This window comes from Stenella coeruleoalba (genome assembly GCF_951394435.1).
Source record: "Stenella coeruleoalba genome assembly, chromosome: 8".
Classification (NCBI taxonomy): Eukaryota; Metazoa; Chordata; class Mammalia; order Artiodactyla; family Delphinidae; genus Stenella; species Stenella coeruleoalba.
The window spans coordinates 4,566,663-4,591,559 of record NC_137154.1 but is presented as its reverse complement, the minus strand read 5'-3'; the positions used below and the strand labels follow the sequence as shown (position 1 = coordinate 4,591,559).

The following is a 24,897-nucleotide window of genomic DNA, read 5'->3' as shown; positions in this document are numbered from 1 at the left end:
GATTCCACAATTTCACTTCTGGGCTTTTATCTGAAGAAAATGAAATCACCCCATGTTCACGACAGCACTATTTACAACAGCCAAGATATGGAAACCTAAGTGTCCATGGACAAACGAATGGATAAAGAAGAGGTGGTAGGTATGTATCAATACAATGGAATATTATTTAGCTAGGAAGAAAAGCAGAAAATCCTGCCACTGTGACAACATGGATGGACCTTGAGGGCATTATACCAAGTGAAATACGTCAGACAGAGAAAGACAAATACCATATGATATCACTTAAACGTGGAATCTAAAATATGACACAAATGAGCTTTTTAATGAAACAGAAACAGACTCACAGATATAGAAAACTATAATATATATATGTATATGTTCCTGAATCACTTTGCTGTACACCAGAAACTAACACAATATCATACATTAACTGTACTTCAATTTTTAAAAAAATGTTGAAAAAAGAAAGACACATACTGTACAATCTCAGTTATACATGAAATCTAAAAAATTTTCAATTTGTAACTATATTTGGTGACGGATGTTAACAAAACTTTGGTAATTATTTTGCAATATATACATATATCAAATCATTATGGTATACACCTAAAAACTAATACAATGTTTTACGTCAATTATACCCTTAACCTAAAGGTTTCGCCAATATTTGGAAACCACCAATTAAACATCTTCTCTTACTTCAGTAACACAGAAACGAACAGTAAAATACTGGCAAAACGTCTGCTTCAAAACGTCTCTTTCTATAACCTGTCAATTCTTGCATTCAAGTTTAACTGTAGTCTCTACTTTAAACCTCTACCTTCTTTTCTGATGGTCTGATCTACAAGCAAATTTGGATTTAAGAACCTGTGTTTCAGACAATCTATGCTTTAGATTTCTAAGTCCTATGTCACTGAACTTGGAAAAGACACACCCACTTGATTCACAAAAATCAAGTAGTATTTTTACATTAACAAATGATGTGTTCAGCATTTTCTTAAATATTTTTTTCTTTTTTTTTAAATTATTTTTCGGCTGCGTTGGGTCTTTGTTGCTACATGCAGGCGTTCTCTAGTTGTGGCGAGCGGGGGCTACTCTTTGTTGCGGAGCGTGGGCTCTAGGCACACGGGCTTCAGCAGTTGTGGCGCACGGGCTTAGTTGCTCCGCGGCATGTGGGATCCTCCCGGACCAGGGCTTGAACCCGTGTCCCCTGCATTGCCAGGTGGATTCTTACCCACTGTACCACCAGGGAAGTCCCCCAGCATTTTTTATATATATGCACACAGGCACTTTGACAGCAAGCATCAGCTTTAATAGCTTTCTGTTAAAGGGCATGCCCCTTCCGAGGCTGCAAGGGATGGGCTTACACAGAGCACGCCGTACACCTGCATTCGGGGAAGCTGCAACCTCAGGACGTTGGGAACCCCCTCCAGGAAGACTTTGCAGAACAGCCCTTGAACCTGGAAGACGCTGGCCCCTTCACCTGGTCTTTCTAAATTTGGGCCAGGGATGGCCCAGTTTACTGCAATTGGTTTAGAGGGACAAAGAAACAAATCTTATAAAGACCCAGATTAGAAAGGGCTTTAAATAGGCAACACTTCTAAATATAATCCAGTGCAAAGAGACGGCCCCCATTCAAAAGTAAATTAAAAAATTGTGTTAAACCCAAGTAGACAGGAAATCGGAGGTGAACTGTCTGCAGGGGGCGCAGGCCTGCGGCTCCCCGGAAATAAAGGAGGGGAAGAGAGAGGCTGGGGCAGGGAGGTGAGAGCGACAGGGTCCCTGCCTGGCTTCCCAGCCCCCAGGCAGAGCAAGGAGTCGGGCAGGCGTCCAGCACAGGCGTGCTTCCACTGCAATGACAGGGCTTTGTATCCTGGGCCCTGCGGACGCTTATAAAGGCAGGAGCCAGCGATCCCGAGGTGGCCGGAGGCTCCGAGGGGCTCAGCTGGACTCGCGGTGACTCTCGCGTCTCCCCGGACACCATGAATGTGGGGCAGCTTTCAGGAGCGAGGGGCACCCGCTCAAAGCAATGTAAGAAGATTCAGACCTTTCGCTTAAAACCGCTTAATCATCTCTTTAGAGTGATCGGAATCAAATTCAGTCCTGAGCTGGGAGCTTTCCTTTATGTCACATTTGGCCGCGTTACTTTCCTGTTCTTTTCTGAAAGAACGATATTCAAATCCAAACAACCAACTGATTTAGTAAAAGGCCCAGAAGTTCATCTGTTTAGCTCAGGCCCAGCCCCGACCCTGTAGCTACGGCCCAGGGACCCCGTAGACACACCTGGGATGCACCCCATCCCTCACAGACCCCACCTGCCTCCCAAAACCCGTGGCGCGAAAAGCAAAGCCCAAGCACGGGACGAGGACTTGGGGACTATTATTTCTCTAGTAACAGACGTACGACGTCCTCCGGTGGTAACAAGCAACACAGGAATAGGATCAAAGGTCTGGCAGGGGACAGCCACAGCCGAGCTGGAGGCACGAGTACTTTCCAACCAGAAGATAAAAATATGTCTTCCACGGGACTTCCCAGGCGGCCCAGCGGTTAGGACTTGGCGCTTTCACTGCTGAGGGCGCGGGTTCAATCCCTGGTCAGGGAACTAGGATCCCGCCACAAGCTGCTTGGTACAGCCAAAACAAACATTGTAAATGTGCCTTCCAGAGCCACGGCCGCCATCACAAATGGGGTAATGGAAACAGCCCTGTGTGTGTCCCATCATTTGGCCACTCAAACACCAGTAAGGCAGAGGTGCTGGGTTTTTTTTTTTTGCGGTACCCGGGCCTCTCACTGCTGTGGCCTCGCCCGTTGCAGAGCCTGTCACACAGGCTCAGCGGCCATGGCTCACGGGCCCAGCCGCTCTGCGGCACGTGGGATCTTCCCGGACCGGGGCACGAACCCGTGTCCCCTGCATCAGCAGCAGGCGGACTCTCAACCACTGCGCCACCAGGGAAGCCCCCAGAGGTGCTGGTTTTTTGCGTTTGCCTGGCAAGAAGGTTCTCCGAGGGGAGGCTCAGGGCACGTTGAAGGAAGCACAGGTGTCCGACCACGCGGAGCTAGGTCTGGATTCCAACTCCCCACTTCCCCTCTTTGTGACTCTGGGCAGGAATCTGCACCTCTGAACATTTCCTCACTTTTTCATGTCGGAGACCCCAGGGAGAGAGGTCACTGCAGCGCAGGGGCCAGACGGCAGGAGAGGCTACACGGGAGCCAGGGCCACCCCCAGGACCGGAGGGAAGAAAGAGGGGCTCCAGAAATGCCCTCGAGGGCACGGCCAACATTCTGGCATGAGACCCCAGCACCACGTACCTTGCAAGAAAAATATCAACCCAAGGCCCCGCCTGGCCGAATATCATGGTATTAAAAAAGCTTCTAGAAAAATCTACAGCAACCAGGAGAGTGTTGGGGTCCCGCCGGTGTTCTAAGCCAATCAGACAGGGAGCTGAGGGGCTGAGGTCTCCCCAGAGCCCCCGACAGCAGTCAGTTCCCGGGGTCCCAGAACTCCAGGACGGACCCCAGTGCAGGGAAGAGACCTTGTCCAGAACCGGCTTCTGGGGCAGAAATTCGTTTCGAGGGTCCCCCTGGCCAGGCTAAGTTGACTGCCACTGCTGGCTCCCACCTCGGGCCCTGACATGTCCTGGCGGGTACCCCAGGACCAAGGCTGCCCTTCTTGTCCCTGGTCTCCAGAGAAAGGGCCACAAGGGTCCCCAAACTCCCGAGGGGACCTTCATACCAGTCCAGGAAACGGGGAGAAAGCCGACATGACAACCACAGCAAAAGCCTCAAACTGAATCCACAACAGCCATGACGTGTGAGAAGACATGAAAACGTCAGCAACAAAGAAGTCAATAACTCCCTAGACGGTTGGAGATTTGAAAGGATTACTTACGTCCTGTCAAGGGTCCGATTGATTTTTGCAATTATTCCCAAAGAGGGGTCGATCCTGGTGTACATTGTTGATACCACGCCCACAACCACGATGAGCCAGCTGGAGGGACTCGCCGGGTATACGCCGGTGATGATGCCATTCTAAACACAAGACACGCACGGCATGAGCAACGTCCCTCCTGGTGGTGGGGGCCCGTGAGCTGGCAGGCAGTGGAGGGGTGGGCGGTCTGCACACAGGGGCAGCTAAGCGGCCACACTATCACTACTGGAAACGTTCCCCTGAGCCTCCAGCCCCCAGCTGCTCCGACTTCTGTCCAGCTCCTTCCCTTCCTCTACTTCTGAGCCAAAACCCTTCCTAAAACAGTTCCCCCAGAGAGTGACCCCAGGACATTAGACTCACCCGAAGCACTAGTTTAACATACAGATTCCCGAGCTTCACCCAGACTGACTCGGGACACTGGCCACCTTGCCAACCACGATGTCCTCTCCCCAACATGCTACACCCAGGATGCCTGGACAGCCCCCCCCCAACTCCAAAACCACCCCTCCTGCTGCTCCTGAATCAGACACCATTCAACCCGAGGTATTTCCAGGAAACCTCACTTCATGTCAAGAATTTGCCGTAAGATGCTTCAGCCAAAGCTCCCCCAGCCTGCCTTCAAAAAAAAAAGGAGCAGTGGAGGGGGAAGGAAGACACCTGACCCCAAATTGGCAAAACGTTGACAGCTGTGCAAACGAGCAGTGGGGCTTTATTACCCTCTTTACTTTTGCGTATGTTTCAAAACTCCCAATTAAAAAATCCTGGGACTTCCCTAGCAGTCCAGCGGTTACGACTCTGCACTTCCAATGCAGGGGGCCCAGGTCTGATCCCTGGTCGGGCAACTAAGATCTCACATGCCACGCAGCGCAGGCAAAATATTTTAAAAATTTAAAAATAAATAAAAAATTAAAAAAAAAATCTTACTGAAGCCATGATAATAGTTAAGATAATAGATTAAAAAACTCTCAAAGCTTTATCTGAATTCTCTCAGAAGAGACTTACACATCCCTACATGTTATTCTCATAATGGAGAATCACAAAAGATTTTAAACAAAGTGGTTGGGTGCAGGGGGGCCTTCTGGTGTTCTCTGAACCGTTCTTGTAAAATAAACAGGTACATACGCTAAATTAAAATGGAGGGAGGACGTTTCTAGATTAAAGGTCTCTGCTCACCACATCCCCCCGACCGGCAGCAGCTATGCAAGCCTTCCCCCCGCTTCCTCTGAGCATCAGACGGTCCCCTAAGGAACCACGTGGTTAGGATGCACCCTTGCTGTGCACTGTTTTCGTACGCTAGTTTTGCCTCCTCGGCAGTACCACAAGGTTTTTAAAGTCCGGGAACAACGTCTACGCTGGGTTACGACAACGGCCACACCGGGGCACCCAAGCTTCTACTTTCCTCCATTTGTAGGTAAAAGGAGGCGTCCCAGCAAGGTCAGGAGCGCAAAGGGCACTTTCCCCTGTAGGTGGCGCCCTCCTCCACTTCGGGTGGGTCATGCTGCTGGCGCCCACAAGGGACCAGCGTGACGGGGCCATGTACCTGAGCCCCAGACCCCTCTGGCAGAGCCCGGGAACACCTGTCCAGCCTGGCCAGGTCCCAGGGGCCGGTCCACTGTCTCCCTGGTCACTGTTCCCATCCACCCTAGCTCCTGGGCCTTTTTTTTTTTTTAATATTTATTTATTTGGTTGCACTGGGTCTTAGTTGCGGCTCGCAGGCTCCTTAGTTGCGGCAGGCAGGCTCCTTAGTTGCGGCATGTGAACTCAGTTGCGGTATGCATGTGGAACCTAGTTCCCAGACCAGGGATCGAACCCGGGGCCCCTGCATTGGGAGCGTGGAATCTTACCCACTGCACCACCAGGGAAGTCCCTTTTCAAAAGCCCGCCTTGGAGCTGCCCTCTGAAGGGAAAACTGGACAACAAACACACAAACTGGGGAACAGCGGGGCAGACACTCCTGGTGCACTTTCGTCTTGTTTGAATTTTTTTAAACATGCATTTGTCCTTCTGTGATTCTTATTTTCTCTTTTTCGGGAGAAGGAAGGATTTATTCTTACAAGCAGCAGGGAAGGAGCACCCCGGGGATCTTCCCCAGCAGTGTTTCCCTAAACAGCACAATTGGGGAAGTTTTAAGCGAAGGGTACATGCATGTTCATGACTTTTGTAATTTTTTACATAAGTGAATTAAAAACAAGACACGTGCTTAAAAACAGTGAATGCATGTCCACTCCTGCAGGTAAACAGAATGGAGAGCATGAGTGGTTAGCTGTATTTGCATTTACGTGCATGTTTTTCAACGCTGGACTATTTTATTGGCGAGACTGCTGTTGAACTCGCTGCGGTTTCACACAGCTGAAAAACAATCCTTTTCCTACAAGGTGTAGAGGGGGTTCTGGACTCGGAGCCCAGACGTGGAGTCTAGCCTTTATTCTGCTTCTTCCGAGCAGGTCACTTACCCTCTCCGAGTCCTGATTTCCTCATCTGCCCTACGGGGCCCCGATTCACCCTACCTGCCTTACAGAATTTCTCCAAGAATTCAGCGAGGCAATCCATGGGAAAGTGTTTCACAAGCCTTAAGGACCACGGAAACATACATGATGTGTCAACTACCACTCTGACACGCTGAAACTTCAATAAAGGGAATACTGTACAGATTGAAGCAAGTGTCTGAAAACCTTGAATCTGATGAACTTCTTCTTCCAGGAATGAAGTCCAGACAGATAGATCTGCCTGAGGGCCTCGTGGCTCAGCCGGAGGTCGATTCCGTCGGGAGTGACCGTGAACTGAAAGGCCACGGCTTGGTGAGCCTCCGCCATGGTTATCGAGCTCCTGGAAAGACAAGGGGAGAACGTAACATGGAGGGGGCACTGACCGGATGTTAGAAAACCTCTAACTTGTAGAGAAGCGTAATCCATTCTGAATCTGATTGTTTCCTCCCATTTGATAGATTACAAGTTTTTCATTAACACACCCGATTCTGTGATTAGCCATCACCCCTCCCCTGCTGGTCCAGCCAGATACAGACAATTGCGGCCTCTGCTTAGAGGCGCTGGGTGGTCAGCAGAGTCCAGGAGCGGGAACCCCTCGTTCCTCCCTCCACTACCCGCCATCCACCCAACTCTGCCGCCCAGTCTACACCCGGCTGACCCAGGAAGCCCGAGGAGGTTTAGCAACTTGCCCCGCAAATGGGAGGCAAATCCCATTCCCGCCCACCAGCCAGCCTAGAGGCTGGCACAGAAAGTCCACAAATGCGTCCACAATGGCCCCTGATCCCTTATCTTCAGGGATCAACGGTGGGAAAACAGGACCAACGCCAAACACCTTGGCCCCTGGTATGCGTGAGGCTGCTGCCCGAGAAACCCCTTCAGGCTCCACAAAGGACTCCACGAAAACCAGACGCACAGAACCCTCAGGGGGAGGTGGGGTGTGGACAAGACAGGCTGGGCCTTCCTCCTCAGAGGCTGCAGAAATCCAACTGCCGTCAACAGCCAGTATCACGTTCCCTCCCCCGCTGCAGGCTCAGCCCTCCCTGCAGGCTTCCCTGCCTGGCAGAGGCAAGTGCATTGCATTTCCCCTGCTGGGTATATCCGGTCTCCCTTCACCCGCTTCCTTGGCGGGATCCCTCCTGGCCTCCCCAGCACCAGCCCCTCTGCCAACCTTCTGAAGGCGGGCGATGGTACCATCTCCTCCTAAACCGTGTGGCACCAAGCACACGTGGATAAAGAGCTAAAAATCCAGAACAAACCAGAATAAAGATCCGAAATTGGGAGTGCGTGTGTGTATGCCCATCGCAGGCTATGTCTCCTTTATTTACCCGTGTAATAAGCCCACTGGGGGCAGACGTCGGACCCGTCAAAATCAAGGGCAAGGCGGTTTCAGAGACACCCAGTTACAAAAGTCAAACTAGCTTAGTCTTCAGCAGATCAGGACGAATGATCTCAACTTTCACTCACTGGTTTGTTCAACAAGAGTGTGCTGAGTGCCTCCTATGTGCCAGCCGTGGGGAGGATGGGGGTCCCCCTGCCCCCCTGCAGCTCAGACAGGGGGTGGAAAGAAGAGGGAGTGACAGAGGGGACCTCCCAGGCGACACGGAAGCCCAGGAGAAGGATTGGCCAGAGGGCAAGACTTTCAGGCCTGAAGGCAGACCTGGGAAAGGGCTGGAGGTGCAGGGTGGCTGGGCTCGAGGTGGGCGCTAAATTCAGAAAGGGAGGTCCCGGAGGCAGTCGGGTTTCATGCTAAGGGCAATGGAAAAGTATCCCAGGGCTGTGAGTCAGGGGCGTCAGTTCCTGTGTCTGTGTCTGTTCTAAAGAAGACCACTCGGGCCGCTGTTTGGAGCCAGGGGCAGGTGGGGTGAGGAAGTGAGACCAGTACGAAGCTGGGGTGGTCTTCCAGGAGAGCGTGGCCCAGAGTGGGAACACTGGGGACGGGGAGGGTGACCCGCTCCAGACAGGTTTCGGAGGTGCCCTGGGGCTGGGGTCTGAACCGTGTGGGCTCCACTGAGCCTCCACACACAGAAAGGCCACAGCGCGGGGTGGGCTGGGAGTGGAGCCTTCACCCCGGGATGGACCGGGGCACCCACGTGGAGATGCTGGGGCAGACGGAGTGGCTGGGATGGGCACCCGAGAGTGCTGCTCGGATGACCTTGAAAGAAAAAAAGCAAGTCGGCGAAACTTGCATCCCCCTCACGGAACCTTGGCCTGGTGCCATGTGTCCAGCATTCAAGAATAGTTACGCGTTATTTGGGACTTCCCTGGCGGTCCAGTGGTTAGGACACTGTGCTTTCACTGCTGAGGGCCTGGGTTCGATCCCTGGGCAGGGAACTAAGATCCTGCGAGCCGTGTGGCGTGGGCAAAAAGAAGGATAAGAAAAATTACACATTATTTACCTGGCACAGAGCAAACGTCCAGAGCCTGGCTAACTATGAAGACAGATGCCATTTGAAAGCAGCACGACTCTAAGCAAAAGCTCGCTACAGGTAAATTGAAAATGCTGAAGACATTTTAAACCAACAGCTGGAATCAATTTCTCGAAAAGCTACCCAAGGTGGCTCTTAAGATGTTTCCAGAACCTGAAGGTTAACTCAAGCCCTCCCCCCATCAAAGCCTTGGGGTGAACACAAAGCAGGTCTTACAAAGATAAGAATTCTGCACAGCATGCATCACAGCAAATAAAATTATGTGACTGGCTACCCTTTCAATGATTTTTAAAAATTAATTAATTAATTTTTATTTTTGGCTGCTTTGGGTCTTCATTGCTGTGCGCGGGTTTTCTCTAGTTGTGGCGAGCGGGGGCTACTCTTCATTGCGGTGCACGGGCTTCTCATTGCGGTGGCTTCTCTTGTTGTGGAGCACGGGCTCTAGGCACGCGGGCTTCAGTAGTTGTGGTTCGCAGGCTCTAGAGTGCAGGCTCAGTAGTTGTGGCTCATGGGCTTAGTTGCTCCGTGGCATGTGGGGTCTTCCCGGACCAGGGCTCGAACCCGTGTCCCCTGCATTGGCAGGCAGATTCTTAACCACTGTGCTACCAGGGAAGTCCCTCAATGATTTTTAAAATCTTTCAAGGGCTTTCTGCAGAACAGGAAGGGATTATTAATGGCAGTAGACTAAACGTAGTGTTTGTAGCCAATTCTCTCCAAAGGTATGTGTCCGGTGTTTGCTCGGGGAGCTAACCTCTGCTGGGCAGGGGCACACAGACAAGGATATTTACAGCCTCCGTTTCTGGAGGCCTTTATCAGAACTCTTTGAAAAATAGATAATTAATAAGGGCCTATACTGTATAGCACAGGGAACTCTACTCAATACTCTGTAATGACCTACGTGGGAAAAGAATCTAAAAGAGTGGATATATGTATACATATAACTGATTCACTTTGCTATACAGCAGAAACTAACACAACATTGTAAATCAATTGTACTCTAATAAAAATTATTGTATTATTATTATTATTTTTTGGTCACACAATGTGGCATGTGGGATCTTAGTTCCCCCACCAAGGATCAAACCCATGGCCCCTACAGGGCAAGCATGGAGTCTTAAGCACTGGACTGCCAGGGAAGTCCCTAAAAATTATTCTTTTTAAAAATGAAAAAACTCTGAATTTAACTAGTGATTTGCTTGTTTTGATTGGTTCAGACTAAAAACCAAATAGAAGAGTCTTAAGTGCCCTCCAGGTGGACAATTTGTTTTTCTAGTTTTGCAGGAGCCAGGATGACGATCGTGAGCCGGCCTCCCCCGATTTGAGCCAGAAGCAGGAGTTAGTGAACCAGATGACAAGGGCTTGAGAAGCTCCCTCTGCAAATCTATCGAGTGAAAATTCCACCCTCGATTTTGGCATCCACAGCCTCGCACTTGCAAACACTCAGCCTTGGAATACTGCCCCCTGCAGCCACCAGGACAATGCAGAGCTTTCGCTGCAGTAAAATACCACTTTGCACCCACCAGGACCGCCATAATCAAAAGGATGGGCGATGACAGGCGCTGGAGAGGATGTGGAGAAATCGGAACCCTCGTGCACGTCTGGCCGGGATGTCAGACGGCACAGCCCCTTCGGAAAAGTCTGGCAGCTCCTCAAACGGTCAAATGTGGAGTTACCACACGACCCAGCAATTCCGCTCCTAGGCTCATGCTCATGAAAACGTGCGTCTGCACACAAACCTGTACGTGATGTTCACGGCGGCATTATTCATAATAACCAAAAAGTGGAAGCAGCCCAAACACCCTCCCACTGACGAACGGGGGTAAACAAAATATGCCCTGTCCATACAACAGGATGCTACTTACAGGCAATACGAAGGGATGACGCGCTGACACACACCACCGCACGGGTGACCCTTGAAAACATGATGCTGAGTGAAGGCAGCCAGACACAGATGGCCACGTATTGTACGATTCCACCTATGGGAAATGTCCAGAACAGGCACATCCGCAGAGGCAGAAAGCAGTGGTTGCCTAGGGCCGGGGGGAGGTGGGGCTTAAGGAGAGGAGGGTTTCTTTGGGGGGTGATGAAATGTCCCAGAATTGATGAGGGTCACAGCTGCACATACGTGTGAATATACTAAAATCACTGACGTGTACACTTGAGGTGGGTGGATGGTATGGGATGTGAATGATCTCCCAATAAAGCTGTCACAGAAACACCGCTGTCTCATGAAACAGAAGTGTTATCTATTTAACACTCATGCATCTGAACCTTCTCTCCTCAGACATGTAATTCAGGCGGGTGCATTACTACTCCTTTCCCCCGATGTGCCCCAGTTCTGCATTCACGCTAAGGACCCCTTTAAACAACTGTTACTTCATAACCTTAAGAATGACTATTAAATGCTTTTAAGTGTCACGTGATATGGTGGTTATTTTCTGAAAGAGCTGCTGTCTTTTTTTAATGTCAAATCACCAACTTTGTGATTCAAATTAAATTCTATGCATTGCTTCACCAATACACATGGAAATATAAATACATGGTGTATTGTATGTTATCATTCATCAGGATGAGACTTTTTGCAGGTGCCTGAAAACAACTGTTTCAAATATAATATGCACACATTTTACAATCAAAGTTAGAAAACTATTTTTTAATTGAATGGTAAGAGCTGCTATCTTTTGGCGATACATACTGAAATATTTACCAATGCACTTTTATCTTTTATCATGTTGGGATTTGCTTCAAAACCACTGGAGGTGGGGGAAGGATGGACAGGGGTAGGGACTGCCATATGTGAGAACTGGTGAAGTTGGGCTGTGACCAAGTGAGAATCCTTATGCCTGTGCTTCTTTTTTTTTTTTTTTGGCGGGGGGGCCATGCCACATGGCTTGCGGGATATCTTAGTTCCCTGTAGTGGAAGCACAGAGTCCTAACCACTGGACCGCCAGGGAATTCTCACCTGTGTCTCTTCTGTATGTTTGTCATCTGCTCTAATAATTGCTTAAAATATGTTTAAGAAAATAAAACACGTATCCACTGCAGCCGGTGCTAAATCTCACACCCAGAGACCAACTTTCAATAGCTGCTCACCCACCCAACCACACCTGCAGAAACAAGAAGAAAGGAAGGGCGAGGCTGCCTGTGGGGTCACTGCGCCCCCTGCCCTGGGGCACCCTCGCAGGTCATACCCCCAGCTCCTACCTTCCACCCAACCCAGGTGGGTGTGGGTGCAGCCTGAACGCACTGCCCTGCCTCTCCCACCTTCGAGTCGCCCCGAAGCAGCAGCTGGAGTAATTGATGAAGACACAGCTACCATCACTTCCCAAAGGCTGACCGTGGCCGCTGGACATGAAGCAGCTCCCCTGGGTCGCTCGCCCAGAGGGTTCCTAACATCTCTAAAAATGGGGACCTTTTTCTTCAAATGTAAACACACAGGAACGGTTCGTGGATAAAGCCTTTCAACCCTCTTCTTCCTCCCTTTGGCCCTGAGGGGTGGAGGGCTCCAGACCAGAGTCTGAAAACCACCGTGAGAATGGTGCGAACCTCGCCAGCAGAGAGCCAAGCCGTTCCTCCGGATACTTCCCTGCAGTCAATCAGGTCAGCAGCCCCGCAGGGCTGGCAGAAGTGCCTGGAGCTGAAGGGCCACTGCTGACGAATGGCCTCCCCACTGCTGGCAGATCTCTCCTTGAAACACCTCCAACCGCCTGCCATGCCGGGAGAGGCCAGACCTGCTCCAGGTGCAAGGAGGCACGCCAGTAATAAACTCGAGGAACATCAGGAGTTATGAGGAGCGCAAGAGAGCCCCAGTGAGCTTCACTGTGTTAACACAGAAGGATGTTTTCTGTCTTACAGCAGGAGATACCGCCAACGCACGAGAGCAAGGAATCACACCTACATATCCCCTCCCGGAAGGAACAGATACTAATACTTCGCCATGTGGACCGGAGACTGCCCTGTCCCCAACTCTCCCTTCCTGGCCTGCATCCCTGGAGCCCCGAGGCGCACCAGCCCAGGCTGGCACGGCTGTCCTGTCACTGTCAGCACCGCTGGGAACCTCAACACACCAGGAGAGGAAGGGCCCTGGGGCCAGCTGGCAGGCTGGGGACCGTGTCTGGATCCGGGCCACTTACCCTGGGCAGCCTCTTCTCTGCATCCCTTCCACCTTCCAGGGTGAAGGCAAAGGGCGCGCTAGGGGACTTTCCTGGCCGTCCAGTGGTTAAGACTCCGCGCTTCCACTGCAGGGGGCGCGGGTTCCATCCCTAGTCGGGGAACTAAGATCCCGCATGCTGCGCGGCACAGCCAAAAAATTAAAAAAAAAAAAAAAAAGGGTACGGCAGGGCCCCAAGGGCCAGGCGAGCGGGCAGCACCCCCTTCCCAGCTTCCCTGGGCTGGCGCAGCCTCTGCCGTGCCCACACACGGTGTGCAGCTAAACCCCGAGTGTCCACGCGCCGGCCCCCTCTCCAGCTTCCTCTCCCTTCCACGTAAGGTCACCAGGTGCATAGACTGTCTTACCAGTGCATCTGCTGAGGGTCCTCCTCCAGCCCCTCTGCACCCGGGATTCAACCACCCACAGGGCCCTGCCCAGGGCTTTGCCCTGTATCTGTGCACATGAGTTTCTCTCCAAACTCATCTACACTGATGCCAAAACCAAGTCAACTGAAAACCCACCTTGCATCTTTCCCGTATCCTCCCGGCCAACTCTCTCCTTGAAACACCTCCAACCGCCTGCCACGCCGGGTCACGGACGGGCTAGGGCAGTCCTCACTCCATCCCTCACCCCATGCTGGCCAGCACCAGAACCTGCTGTCCTGGGAAGGTATGCTGCCCCTCTCCCCGAGTACCACTCCACCTGGGTGGAGAGCCGTGGCTTCCCCAGGGACCCACCCACAGGATGTGCACCTGTGCCCCGGATTCTCCGGAGGCTGGAGAGGAAAACACACCAACTGTCTCCACTTCTGCACTCGGTTGTTCTCGCAAATCATCACTGGGCAGCTACCGGAGGCCCTCGGACAAGAATTCTGAACTGGAGGGAACAGGGGGACAGTGGAAGAACCTTCTGGAAGTGCAGGCTGGCTGCTCCTCCCTGCTGAAGGTCTGGCTAGGTGGGGGGAGAAGGCCCCTTGGGGACTGTGCTTGGTGTGAGGCCCCTCCTGCAGTGCTCCGCCAGACCAGCTCGGGGGTAAACTGGAGGTGGCCGCTGGTGGCAGCAACCCCCCAGCTGCGGGGAGACATCCAGAAATTGATCCAACATACTGAAAACAAAGCCCTCTCTGTGTGCATGTTGGCTGTGGGGCTACGGACCCGTCTATTTCCCCTGGGAGGACAGAAATCACTTCTGGCCACATCAGGTGGAGAGCGCCCACCTGGAGCCCCACCTGACGGTGATCGTGCACAAACCTGCCGGCCCGGGACACACCTGGGCGCTGCTGCCCGCCCAGCTGAACGTGGTGGCAACCATGCGATGGTGCCGCCTTAGAAACCAGGAGGGCCACTAAAGGAGGGAGTCAGTCACCAAGGTCTGTGCCAGAGCGCTTAAGCACCTTATGCTAATCCGCTCCAGGAAAAACACCGAGGTCCAGAATAAGACACTCGGGTTGAGAAGGACGACCTATTTATTGCAGTTTTTAAAAGTCACACTTCTGGTCTTGAATTACGCCGCTATTCCCGAGGCCCTCCCAAGCTCAGTCTCCCGGTCACCTCCTCTTTGGCCAGGCCCACTGGTCATGCCCTGTGGCCTGTGAACTCCGACTCAGAGCCGGGATGTCTCGGACCTTTCTCGATTTCCCTTTTCCTGCTTCACACCTAGCTTACAGCTCCCCTCGCCCAGGTGCCTGCCTCGGAATTCCTTTCCGGAAGCACAGGAATTCCACCAGTTACATTTAGCCATTTCAGCTGCACTTCCTGGCGAGTGACCTTCACCTGTCAGTTATTCGTTTAATCTCCCGACATAAGCTGTAAAGCTCCCCAGGACACGAATCCTTGTTGGATTCTCTGAACCAACCATGAGCCCACAGACAGTTCTCCAACAGTGAACGTGAAGTGAACAATCTGGGGGGGAAATGCTGCAACATCTCATTCAATTTTGGTGAGACTACCTTCGTTTTAACAGCCCACTGCCACCCTCTAACTCCCTGGCCAATAAATTGGTCTGTACTTTGTTTGTCAAATGTGTTCACTTTGCCCTCTTTCTCCACAACCAATTCCTTTTAACAAAAGCCTTTAACCTCAGAGGTCAGTGGCCTGCAAATTGTAACACTGGTCATGTGATCAAGAAGTCACCCATAAGGACTTCCCTGGTGGCGCAGTGGTTAAGAATCCACCTACCAATGCAGGGGACACGGGTTCGAGCCCTGGTCCAGGAAGATCCCACACGCCACGGACCAACTAAGCGCGTGCGCCACAACTACTGAGCCCGCGTACCACAACTACTGAGGCCCACACGCCAAGAGCCCGTGCTCCGTGCCACGAGAAGCCACCGCAATGAGAAGCCCGCGTACTTCAACGAAGAGCAGACCCCGCTCTCCGCAACTAGAGAATGCCCACACGCAGCAACGAAGACCCAATGTGGCCAACAGTAAATAAATAAATAAACAGATTAATTTTTAAAAAGTCATCCATAAGACATCCTGTTTCCCTCAAGGGCATCTGGCCTCCTTCAGAGCCGTCCTCCTCCACCCCCCCCCCCAGGTTCTTCAACAGGCAGCAGGAAAGGAGGTGAAAGGTCACCCAATGGAAAGTACAGGGCCAGACTTCAAAACAGGCCTGGGGAAAACTGAGGTGTGAAAATCACCTCTATGATGAAAAACAAACAATAAAAACTGGCCATGTGACAGCAGGTTTCCCAGAAAACGGCCTTTACAGAATATAATAATATAATATATGATAAATTATGTGTTGTCAGAAGCCTTTCAGAACAGTCATGAAATTAACAGATAAGGAGAGAAGTAGCTAGTAGGTAGATAGATAGGTAAGGCGTACAGATTAATTTTTGTGCTTTTAACAAGGAAGATACAAAATATTCTTCCTACCGAAGTCTTTGGCATGTGCCAGCCAATGCGATCCGTATTTTACCTGCATTACCCCGTTTAATTCTGACGGGAACTCTAGAAATTGGTTACTCCTGCTATTCCCACCTACAAGTGAGAAGACGGAGACTTGGATGTCAAGAAACTTGCCCAAGGTCACAGCCAGCAAACAGCAGAGCGAGGAATCAGTCCCAGGTCCAGCTCCAAAACTCACGTTCTTACCTACCAAGTTAGGGGGTAAGTACTCCACACAAAGTTCTCCTTAAGATTCCTGACGTTACAACACAGATATAAAATTAGGTCACTCTGTCGTAACCAAAATGATGTGACTGCAACCAGCAGTCAAACTACAGTAACTACAAATACAGTGGGTGCCAACTCTGAAATTATCCCCATGTTGCAGTATTTCCAGTATTCCCACTAGAACTGCACAGTTCACAGGCCCCCAGGAGCGGACCCTGCCTTCTATTAAAATCCACCTCATCTAGAGGCAAACAGCTGAGCTGGAAATCCTCTGAGAAAAGGTCACCCACAGGAAGCGACAGCTTAGCGCAGCACGAGTGCCGGGCAGGGTCTCCAGGAGCACAGCCTGCATCCCTCATCAGAGTGAGGCTGGATGACACTTGCGCTGCCACCCCTGGAAAACCTCCTGTGAGAAGCCAGTGCAGGCAAAGAATCTGCAGCACCATCTTTAGCGGGGGGCAGAGCAATTATCTTACCATCTACCACATATTCTTCCATGGGCCGGTGACCAACGCCTGGGAGGGTTCAGCTAACAAAGCTGATTCTGCCCTCCAGGACTGGCTCCAACTTGGGGAGACCATGTTCCTGCCATACGTGACAACCAAGGTGGTACCCAGGTTTACCTCAGCACTGCCACCTGAAGCACATCAAGGAAAGCACCAGGAAGGTTCTGGAAAGGCTTCACCAGCCCAGGGGTTCATGTGTCTTCTCAGGTTCCTTTTTGCTCTTTAGTATTTAGTATTCCTGCCATTTTGCTGTTAATGAGGGTGAGAGGTTAGATGCAGGCAAAAATTAGCAGTGACGGGAAGAAAACATAAAAGGGCTCCTCTCCACTAGCGTGTGGGCACCCCACCTCTCTGCACACCACGGGCCAGTCCTTATTTCCTTGGAGACATGATCCTCTGTAATTGTGCTCTTGTGTTTGTTCAGCAAGTGTATACACAAACAAATACAAATTATTCTTTCCCTAATCTGAGGGAGGCATCTTAGAAGCAAGAACATGAGACTCAGGACTCACTTTAAATTTGGGGGAGGGCTTCGTGCACAGGCAAGGCGCAGGAACTTTCATTTATGAATGGCTACATCTTGAATTGATGACAGAGCACTGAATAGCCGAATTAAACGGGCCACACGGTTCATTTCCCGAAGTGAAGTACGTCATAATAAACCGTTCACATTTACAGGGTAAAGATGCTGAGTCAAGGCAGGTTAGAGGGGAAACCTGAATCGTTATCCCTTCTTCTATGGCTCTCGAGAAACGACAGCTTCTGCCTACCGAGGTACTGTAAAAATAAAGCAAATTCAAATGTAACCCTTATACGGTGCCGTATCAACAAGTAATGGTTAATCAGTTAAATACAAAGAAATGTGATTTCACCAAGAAAAAGAACTGGGGAAAGGTCATCGAGGGTCACATTTTTAGAAAGAAAATACAGAATGTCTTGGGGACTTCCCTGGTGGTCCAGTGGTTAAGACTCCGCGCTTTCACTGCAGGGGGCGCGGGTTCCATCCGTGATCGGGAACTAAGATCCCGCATGCTGTGCTGAGTGGCCAAAAAAAAAGAAAGAAAATACAGAATGTCTTGGCAGGCGTAACCTGCCAATACAATAGTCTAACCCAATTACCTGCACTACCTCTTCAGGTGTTTTTCTCTGTACGTCCATCCAGAAGGACCCCCTCCAGCCTGGCCAACATCAGGACAATGGCCTGAGCTAGAACGGCTGGGAGAGGCATGCATCCACCCAAGAGAAGTCCCCGAACCTCTCCTCTCCACCAGGGTGTGGTTCCCTCAAACGTCCCTAAAACCTTGCAGGGGGTGCCCCGTATTTCCCACGCACGTGCTTCTCCTTTGCACCCAGAAGTACAGTTGAACTGGTCAAACCACACGTTACAATCTGGGGGCTGCAGAAGGCAGCCGTATCCATAAAACCCGACTGCGGAGCTTCCCTGGTGGCTCAGTGGTTAAGAATCCGCCTGCCAACGCAGGGGACACGGGTTCGAGCCCTGGTCCGGGAAGATTCCCACAGGCTGCGGAGCAACTAAGGCTGCGAGCCACAACTACTGAGCCTGCGTGCCACAACTACTGAGCCTGCGTGCCACAACTACTGAGGCTGCACGCCTAGAGCCCGTACTCCGCAACAAGAGAAGCCACCGCAATGAGAAGCCCGCGCACAGCAACGAAGAGGAGCCCCCGCTCACTACAACTAGAGAAAAGCCCGCGTGCAGCCATGAAGACCCAATGCAGCCAAAAAAAAAAAAGTCCTGCCTGCGGCCATGGTATTGTTTGCTGGAAGCTGTATTCATTTCACACCCTCAAAGCTACTCTCACACCTGGCCTCTTTTGGATCCTCAGAAAACCCCTGTGAGACAGGATGACAGCTGTCAGAGGCACCGCCTTAGAGATGAGGAAGTGGAAACCCAGAAACACACACAGCTGATTCAATGTCACATCCAGTGGGCCCTGGGCTGGGGGAGGTGCCAACATCCAGGCCCTCTGCCTGCACCGTGGTCTGGGAAGCAGCCTGTCAGCAGGAGGGGGCACACGTTTTGGAGAACACAGATCCGGGTTCAAATTCCAGGTCTGCCACTTAGACGTCTGTGTGTGGGGGGGGGCGGCTAGAGCACATGTCATCGCCATTCGTAAGATCTGTTTCCTGTCAAATAAAGTATGCACGCTACCCATAACTCACATTAGGTCTCCAATGCAGGAACATACTCTGTACCTTCCCAACTGCAGCCACAGGCCAGCAGCAGTCCTCCAAGAATGTGGATTTCCATCCTTCCTCTTCCCACTGCGTTTGATACCCCAGCCCAACGTCTTTGACATTTAACTTTCAGCAGCATTACTGTACTTCACTCTGCGCAACAGTGCCTGCTTGCAAAAGGAGAAAGAAACCAAAACTCCGTGCATTAAATCTTTTTAAGGGCACGGAGAGGCCGACACTTGGGAAAATCAGTGATACATGTATAATCTTATAAATGAAGTATTATTTCATAAAAAGCAAAGTACGAGTTACAGCATATGACGGCTTCTTAAAGGAAAGGTTATTTTGTGTTAGCTTTTTTTTTTACATCTTCATTGGAATATAATTGCTTTACAATGTTGTTACTTTCTGCTGTATAACAAAGTGAATCAACTATATGTATACACATATCCCCATATCCCCTTCCTCTTGCATCTCCCTCCCACCTTCCCTAGCCCACCCCTCTAGGTGGTCACAAAGCACCTAGCTGAGCTGATCTCTCCCCATGCGATGCAGCTGCTTCCCACTAGCTATTTTACATTTGGTAGTGTATATAGGTCCATGCCACTCTCTCACTTCATCCCAGCTTACCCTCCCACCCCCGTGTCCTCAAGTCCATTCTCTACATCTGCGTCTTCATCCCTGCCTGCCCCTAGGTTCATCAGAACCATTTCTTTTTTTTTTTTAGATTCCACATATATGTGTTGGCATTCAGTACTTGTTTTTCTCTTTCTGACTTCACTCTATGACAGACTCTAGCTTTTAATACAAACTTGTCAGGGAACTAGATCCCGCATGCCGCAACTAAGACCCAGCACAGCCAAATAAATAAGTAAATATTAAAAAAAAAAAAACGAGCCATTTAGGAAGCAGAATCTAGGATGACCCTCAGATTCCTGGGATGGGTGAGTGAACCACCACATGGAGTGTATGAACGATTCCTTTCCTTTTTACGTAGAGAACTCGGTGTCCAACAATTAGCCGATAAGCCTTCGTAAGCTGAGCGTAGCTACCCTATTTTCCAACCCTCCATAGTGGCCACTACCCTACTGTACGCCTGGAGAGGCACACCGCACTCGGCAGCACAATTGCTTTCAATTATTAACTTCCCTAAACATTCCTGGACATAAAAACAGCTCACATGCAAAAAAACTAAAGGCCATTCCACTGAACTGAGGCTCTCAGTCACCTAATATTTGCTTGGGGTAAAAGGTAAAGTTCACAAAACGCAGCAGAATATCAGAAATCAACAAGCAGAAAATATTCCTCGTGTTAAGTAACAGACATCTTTAAGAGCTTCCTTTAGATTATCCATATTTTTACCATGTCGTTAGGATGAACTGTTGAAGGTTGGTAGTATTATTCATATATTGCCTATTTTTATGCAACATCTTTCAAAATATAATTATATAGATTATAAATATCATTGTGTACAAATATAATGCAAAGGAAACCCCCTCAAAAAGGCTATTTTACTTACATATCCATGAAAGTTTGGCCTCTGCTTCCCTAATTCTTCCCAATTCTGTATTTTATAAAGCATTCGTTTGTTTCTTTGGCAGTAGAATTTGATGTTGATGAAGCTGTGAGATGTCTCTAACAGATTTTTTTTTTAATGCCCTGTACAGCCTAGACTATTTCTACAGTTGTCAAGGAAACTTAATAGTGGTAGCTTCTGCGGAGGGGTACCGGGTGAGGAGGCCAGCTTTGTGCTGAATTCCCACCTGCACCCCCTTCATTTTGCACCGTGTGCCTGTAGTACTTATTTTTAAAACAGAAAAGTCCTCGCCGGAAAAGCTCGAGAGGGGCTCAAGCCATTCGAAGAAAGTAGAGGTCTCGTTAAAGTAAGAGGGAGAGTCTCCGAAACACACTTGAAACACACCAGCTTGAACAACAATTTTATTCTTAAAAGCAGCAATTTTTCCGGAATTCAAAGTGCAGGCGCCCACCGGTAACTGAACTGTCAGGTCTGCCAATAATAACCATGCAGAGTGACTAAACATTTTTTCCAACAAAGGAAAAAATGCATTGGATCAAAGTGCAGAAGCAGCCCCGGGCCGGAGCGGGTAAGCGTTTCCGCCTCCCACCTTCCCACCGCCTTTAGACTCCAGGCTGCAACTTTAATTGCTCGCTTGGAACGCGTCCTCACAGGCAATGCCAGCAGCTGCGGTCGGCGCGGCCCGCCCCTCCCCCCACGGGCGTCACGTGACGGCTGAGAAAAGTAGGGGAAAGGTTACCGCGAGCCCCGCCCCCGGCCTGGCGCGCCCCGGGCGTTCAGATCCTGTTCCACCGGGCCGGCTCGGAGCCACGTTCCGGAGCGAGCTGGCGCGCGTCGGCGGCGCTGCCACTCCGGCAACAGCGGGCGAAATGCAGCGCCTCTGGGTGGGAAGGCCGAGCCCTGCATGGTCAACTTTGGGGACATTTAAGAGCTTGGTGTGCCCTAAGGCAACCCACACCAGAAACGCTGCCCCGCGCCCCGCGAGCCCAGAGCGCCTCCGGAAGGGGCTCACCGCGCAGCCCAAGGAACAATTAACTGTGCTTCCATGAATGGGCACGCGGGGCCAGAGTTGCGTAAGCCCGGGCCCTCGCCCCAGGACTCCCCGGAGACCCAGGCTTGACCGCTCGGTGACCACGGGGGCTGGATCTGGGGCCAAGGCCGGGCGGCAGCGACGCCAGCTTTCTTCCTTTCACCTCTGGGTTAGGCCGCTTGTTTTCAGTACAAACTCGAAAGGTTATTTCGGCCTGTGCATGACGCCAATTTCTGCCACTCTTGATACAAAGTATGTGCACTCCTTAAGATGGCTCTTTTTCTGATTCCAACAGCTGTTCAGATGGAGTTCAATGTGCAAGATCAGGTCTAGCCACACATCTTTGGAAGGAAACCGTTCATTTACATACGAAAAGCAGCCCCCGGGCACGCAGGGGCAGAACCACCCCAAACTCCAACGAGAATTTTGCATTCAGCTCCTATCACTTACAACTAAACACTCCCTCGCCTCAACGATAAGCATTATCATCAGCATTAATGTTCTCATTTAAATAATTTGGAAAGGGGGGGTGATTGCTTGCTGGCATAAAAAAAAATTAAAAGACCAGTGTGTTCGGCCATTTTTTTATTCATTTGGTTTGTGGTTTAGAAGGAAATAAGCATGCTTGAATATCTGGAATGACCAGAAACCGGAAGCCTGTGTGAGAAAATGGTGTAACAAAATACACTTTTCAAAAGGTTAAACTGATTTTATTTGGTGACTCACAAAGTTAGCAGTTGCCTACTAAAATCTGCCCTTCAATATTTTAATATCACATGGAGCACAGAGGAAACCGAAAGCAGCTCCGAGTTGGGAATATTAAGTTCTGTATTCAACCTGATTTCTCGAGATTTTTAACTCTTGGAGTTAAAAAAGTAAGATCATCTTTGTTCAGTTCGGCTTTAATGCGAGTCAACCACCGATTTACACTATAAAGACACTGATCCACAGCCTTTCCAAAACGAAAGGAACTGTCTGCTCGCCCCGGGCGATGGGGTTAGGGGCTGCCGGAATAGGGGCCCCGGAGCCCGGGCTGCTCTACCGCCCTGACCGTGCCGTCCGGGCTCGCAGGCCAAGTTCGCCCAGGCCTGGTCACGTGAAGCGCCCACACCCTCCCACCCCCTGCAAGGCAAGTTCCCCGGCCCGGCGCGACCTTGGGCAGGCTCTCCTCGCCCACCTGCCCTAGACCGCGCGCCGCATGGGGGGATGGAGGATGCTCGCAAGAGGGGACCTAGGCCTGGCGCCTCCATTCGCATCCACCTAGGGCGCTTGGACACCGCCTGGAGTCCCAGCGCCAAGGGCGTGTCCCCACGGCGGCGCTGCGGGGGCGGGAGCCTGGAGGGGGTCGGGAGCCTGGAGGGGGTCTGCGGCGCCCTGCTGAGTCCCTAGCTTCCCTCTGGCTCCCGCTTGGGCCGGCCCGCGACCCCGGGACGGCCCCCCAGACCCAATCCACTCTCGGAGGGGGAGGGGATGGGGCTAGATAAAGGAAGGATCCGCGGCGCCCTGCCATATCCCGAGGGCTCAGCATCCATCCCGCCGTCGCGTCCTTTCCACCGCCCTACCGCGGATCCCCAGACCCAATCCACTTCGGCGAGGGGAGTGGGATGCTGGCGAAAGGGAACCGGCAGTCCTGGGGTCCCCTGGCCGGGGGCATCCTGCCAAGTCCGGAGAGTCAAGCGTCCCTGCAGCTCCCATACAGTACCTGCTCGCAAGGCCGACCGATCCTCGGGCAGACCCCGAGACCCAATCAACCCACTCCTGGGAAGTGACGGTGAGATGGGAAGGGAAAGATAGCCGGTGGCCCTACTGGCCCCAGCCCGGAGGCGTCCTGCTAAGTCCGAAGGGTTGAGCATCCCTCCCGCAGCCACACCGGACCTGCCCGCATGCGGACTGACACTGACGCGGACGCCCTAGACCCAATCCACTGCGGGGTATGGGGAGTCCCGCCCCGCTCCGGTTTCGAGCTCTCTAAGAACCGCTGTCCCTCGGCGCCCCGACACAGGCGGCGGCCCCCCGTCCCCCTCCTCGGCCCGGGCCCTTGCAGTCCCCGTCCGCCCCTGGCCCTGGGCCCCGCCGCAGCCAGCCCCCGGCTCCCGCCAGCACCGCCCCCCCCCCCGCGGCGCGCGGCCTTAGCCCGGCCTTACCGAGTCGGTGGACAGAGACGCGGCAACAGCCCCAGCAGCAGCGGCGGCTGAGTGAGCGAGGCAGCGAGCGAGCGCCGGGCGGGAGGACAGCGGGCGAGGTTGAAGGCACCCGACGCCGCCCGCGGCCGATTGGCTGAGGCGCGAGGGGCTGTGCGGCGACTCCCGGCGCTCGGCGGGCCAAGGGCGGGACCTGGACGAACGGGGCGGGGCATCAGCAGGGGCGGGCGCCCTGAGGAGCGGGTCGGGCGAGGAAACTGAGGCTCGCAGGGGTGCAGGCCCCCTCCGCCTCTGCCAGCTTGATGCCTAGGACGAGATTTCTCGCCCTGCGAGCCTCAGTTTCCTCATCTGAAAAATGGGCCAACTCATTAGGGCCATGCCCGTACAAGCGCTTAGCACAGTGACTAGCGCAAGCTCGCCCTTTATAGGCATTGCCCCGTATAATCCTCACGGCACCCCTATAAATAGCTGATCCTAGCCCGGGTCAGAGGAGGGATCACTAAACTGCCCACAATCACACTAAGAAGGTGGATTCGACATTGGGCCCGGGTCTGATTTCAGAGCCCACACTCCACATTGGACCTTATCCCAGGAGTGACAGCTGATAGGATCTTGAGGCAGCGTGGCTCGCGACACCGACACGGTGATGCCTATTCCAGTGACCTTTCTGAGCCCCTCTTCATATAACTGGGATAAAAATTGCTCCCTTGCTGGGCTTTGGTAAGATTTAGTAAACTATTCAGGTAAGATTTAGTAAACTATTCAGTAGCTGCCACCTGCAGCTACTTCGCGGGGTGGAGGTCCGCGCTTCCCGCGGCGTGAGCAGCCCCTTCCCTATCTCTGCCGAAAATGCTTCCCAGGCCCCAGCGGGTGGTCCCGCATACAGCAGGTGCTCCGTAAAATAACCAGTTCTATGAACAAAGACCGGGCTTTCCTAAAAGTCAGCCGCTCCTCCGGGCGGCGAAACCTCCCTGCTGGCCTCTGTCTTTCCAGATGGGTTTCAAAGAGAAAATGAAAGTCCTGTCTAGTTCCGCACCCCCCTCCGCCCCCAGTGCACTGTTGGCGCACACTCTCCAGGCTGTTTTGAATGAAGTCATAGGATGAGTGCAGTTTGTAACACTCCTTTGATTTCACTTGGCTTATGTCGGGGACGGGATCCCCTGTCGAGGCACAGAGATGACCGAGGCTTTCACGGTATGTAACGCGCCCCATGGACACTTAGGCCCCTTTGCACCGCAGCGGGCACAAATGAAGCTGTGTGGGCCGTCAATGTGCATCTCTGAGCGCCTGCATCTCTCGGTAGATCGCTAGAAGCGAAGCAGCCAGGTCAAGGGGCACGTGAGACACCTTGGTGACATTTTGGTGCTACTTGC

The 24,897-nt window shown here is 51.9% G+C and overlaps 1 protein-coding gene across 3 annotated transcripts in view; it reads right to left on the bottom strand.

The window, feature by feature from the left end:
• The window catches only part of CPT1A (carnitine palmitoyltransferase 1A), a 63,613-nt gene extending 39,956 nt beyond the window's left edge, over nt 1-23,657 (bottom strand). For 2 of the 3 annotated variants that reach the window (XM_079928371.1, XM_079928373.1), the window contains exons 1-3: nt 23,528-23,657; nt 6,601-6,754; nt 3,890-4,029 (exon numbers count right to left, since the gene is read on the bottom strand). In XM_079928371.1, the coding sequence (XP_079784497.1) occupies nt 3,890-4,029; nt 6,601-6,741 (281 nt within the window). In that variant the 5' untranslated portion in view covers nt 6,742-6,754; nt 23,528-23,657. Of the gene's footprint in view, nt 1-3,889; nt 4,030-6,600; nt 6,755-23,085; nt 23,197-23,527 lie in introns of those variants that run through there. The other variant, XM_079928372.1, reaches the window with a different exon arrangement.
• Between the last annotated feature and the right edge of the window lie 1,240 nt (nt 23,658-24,897).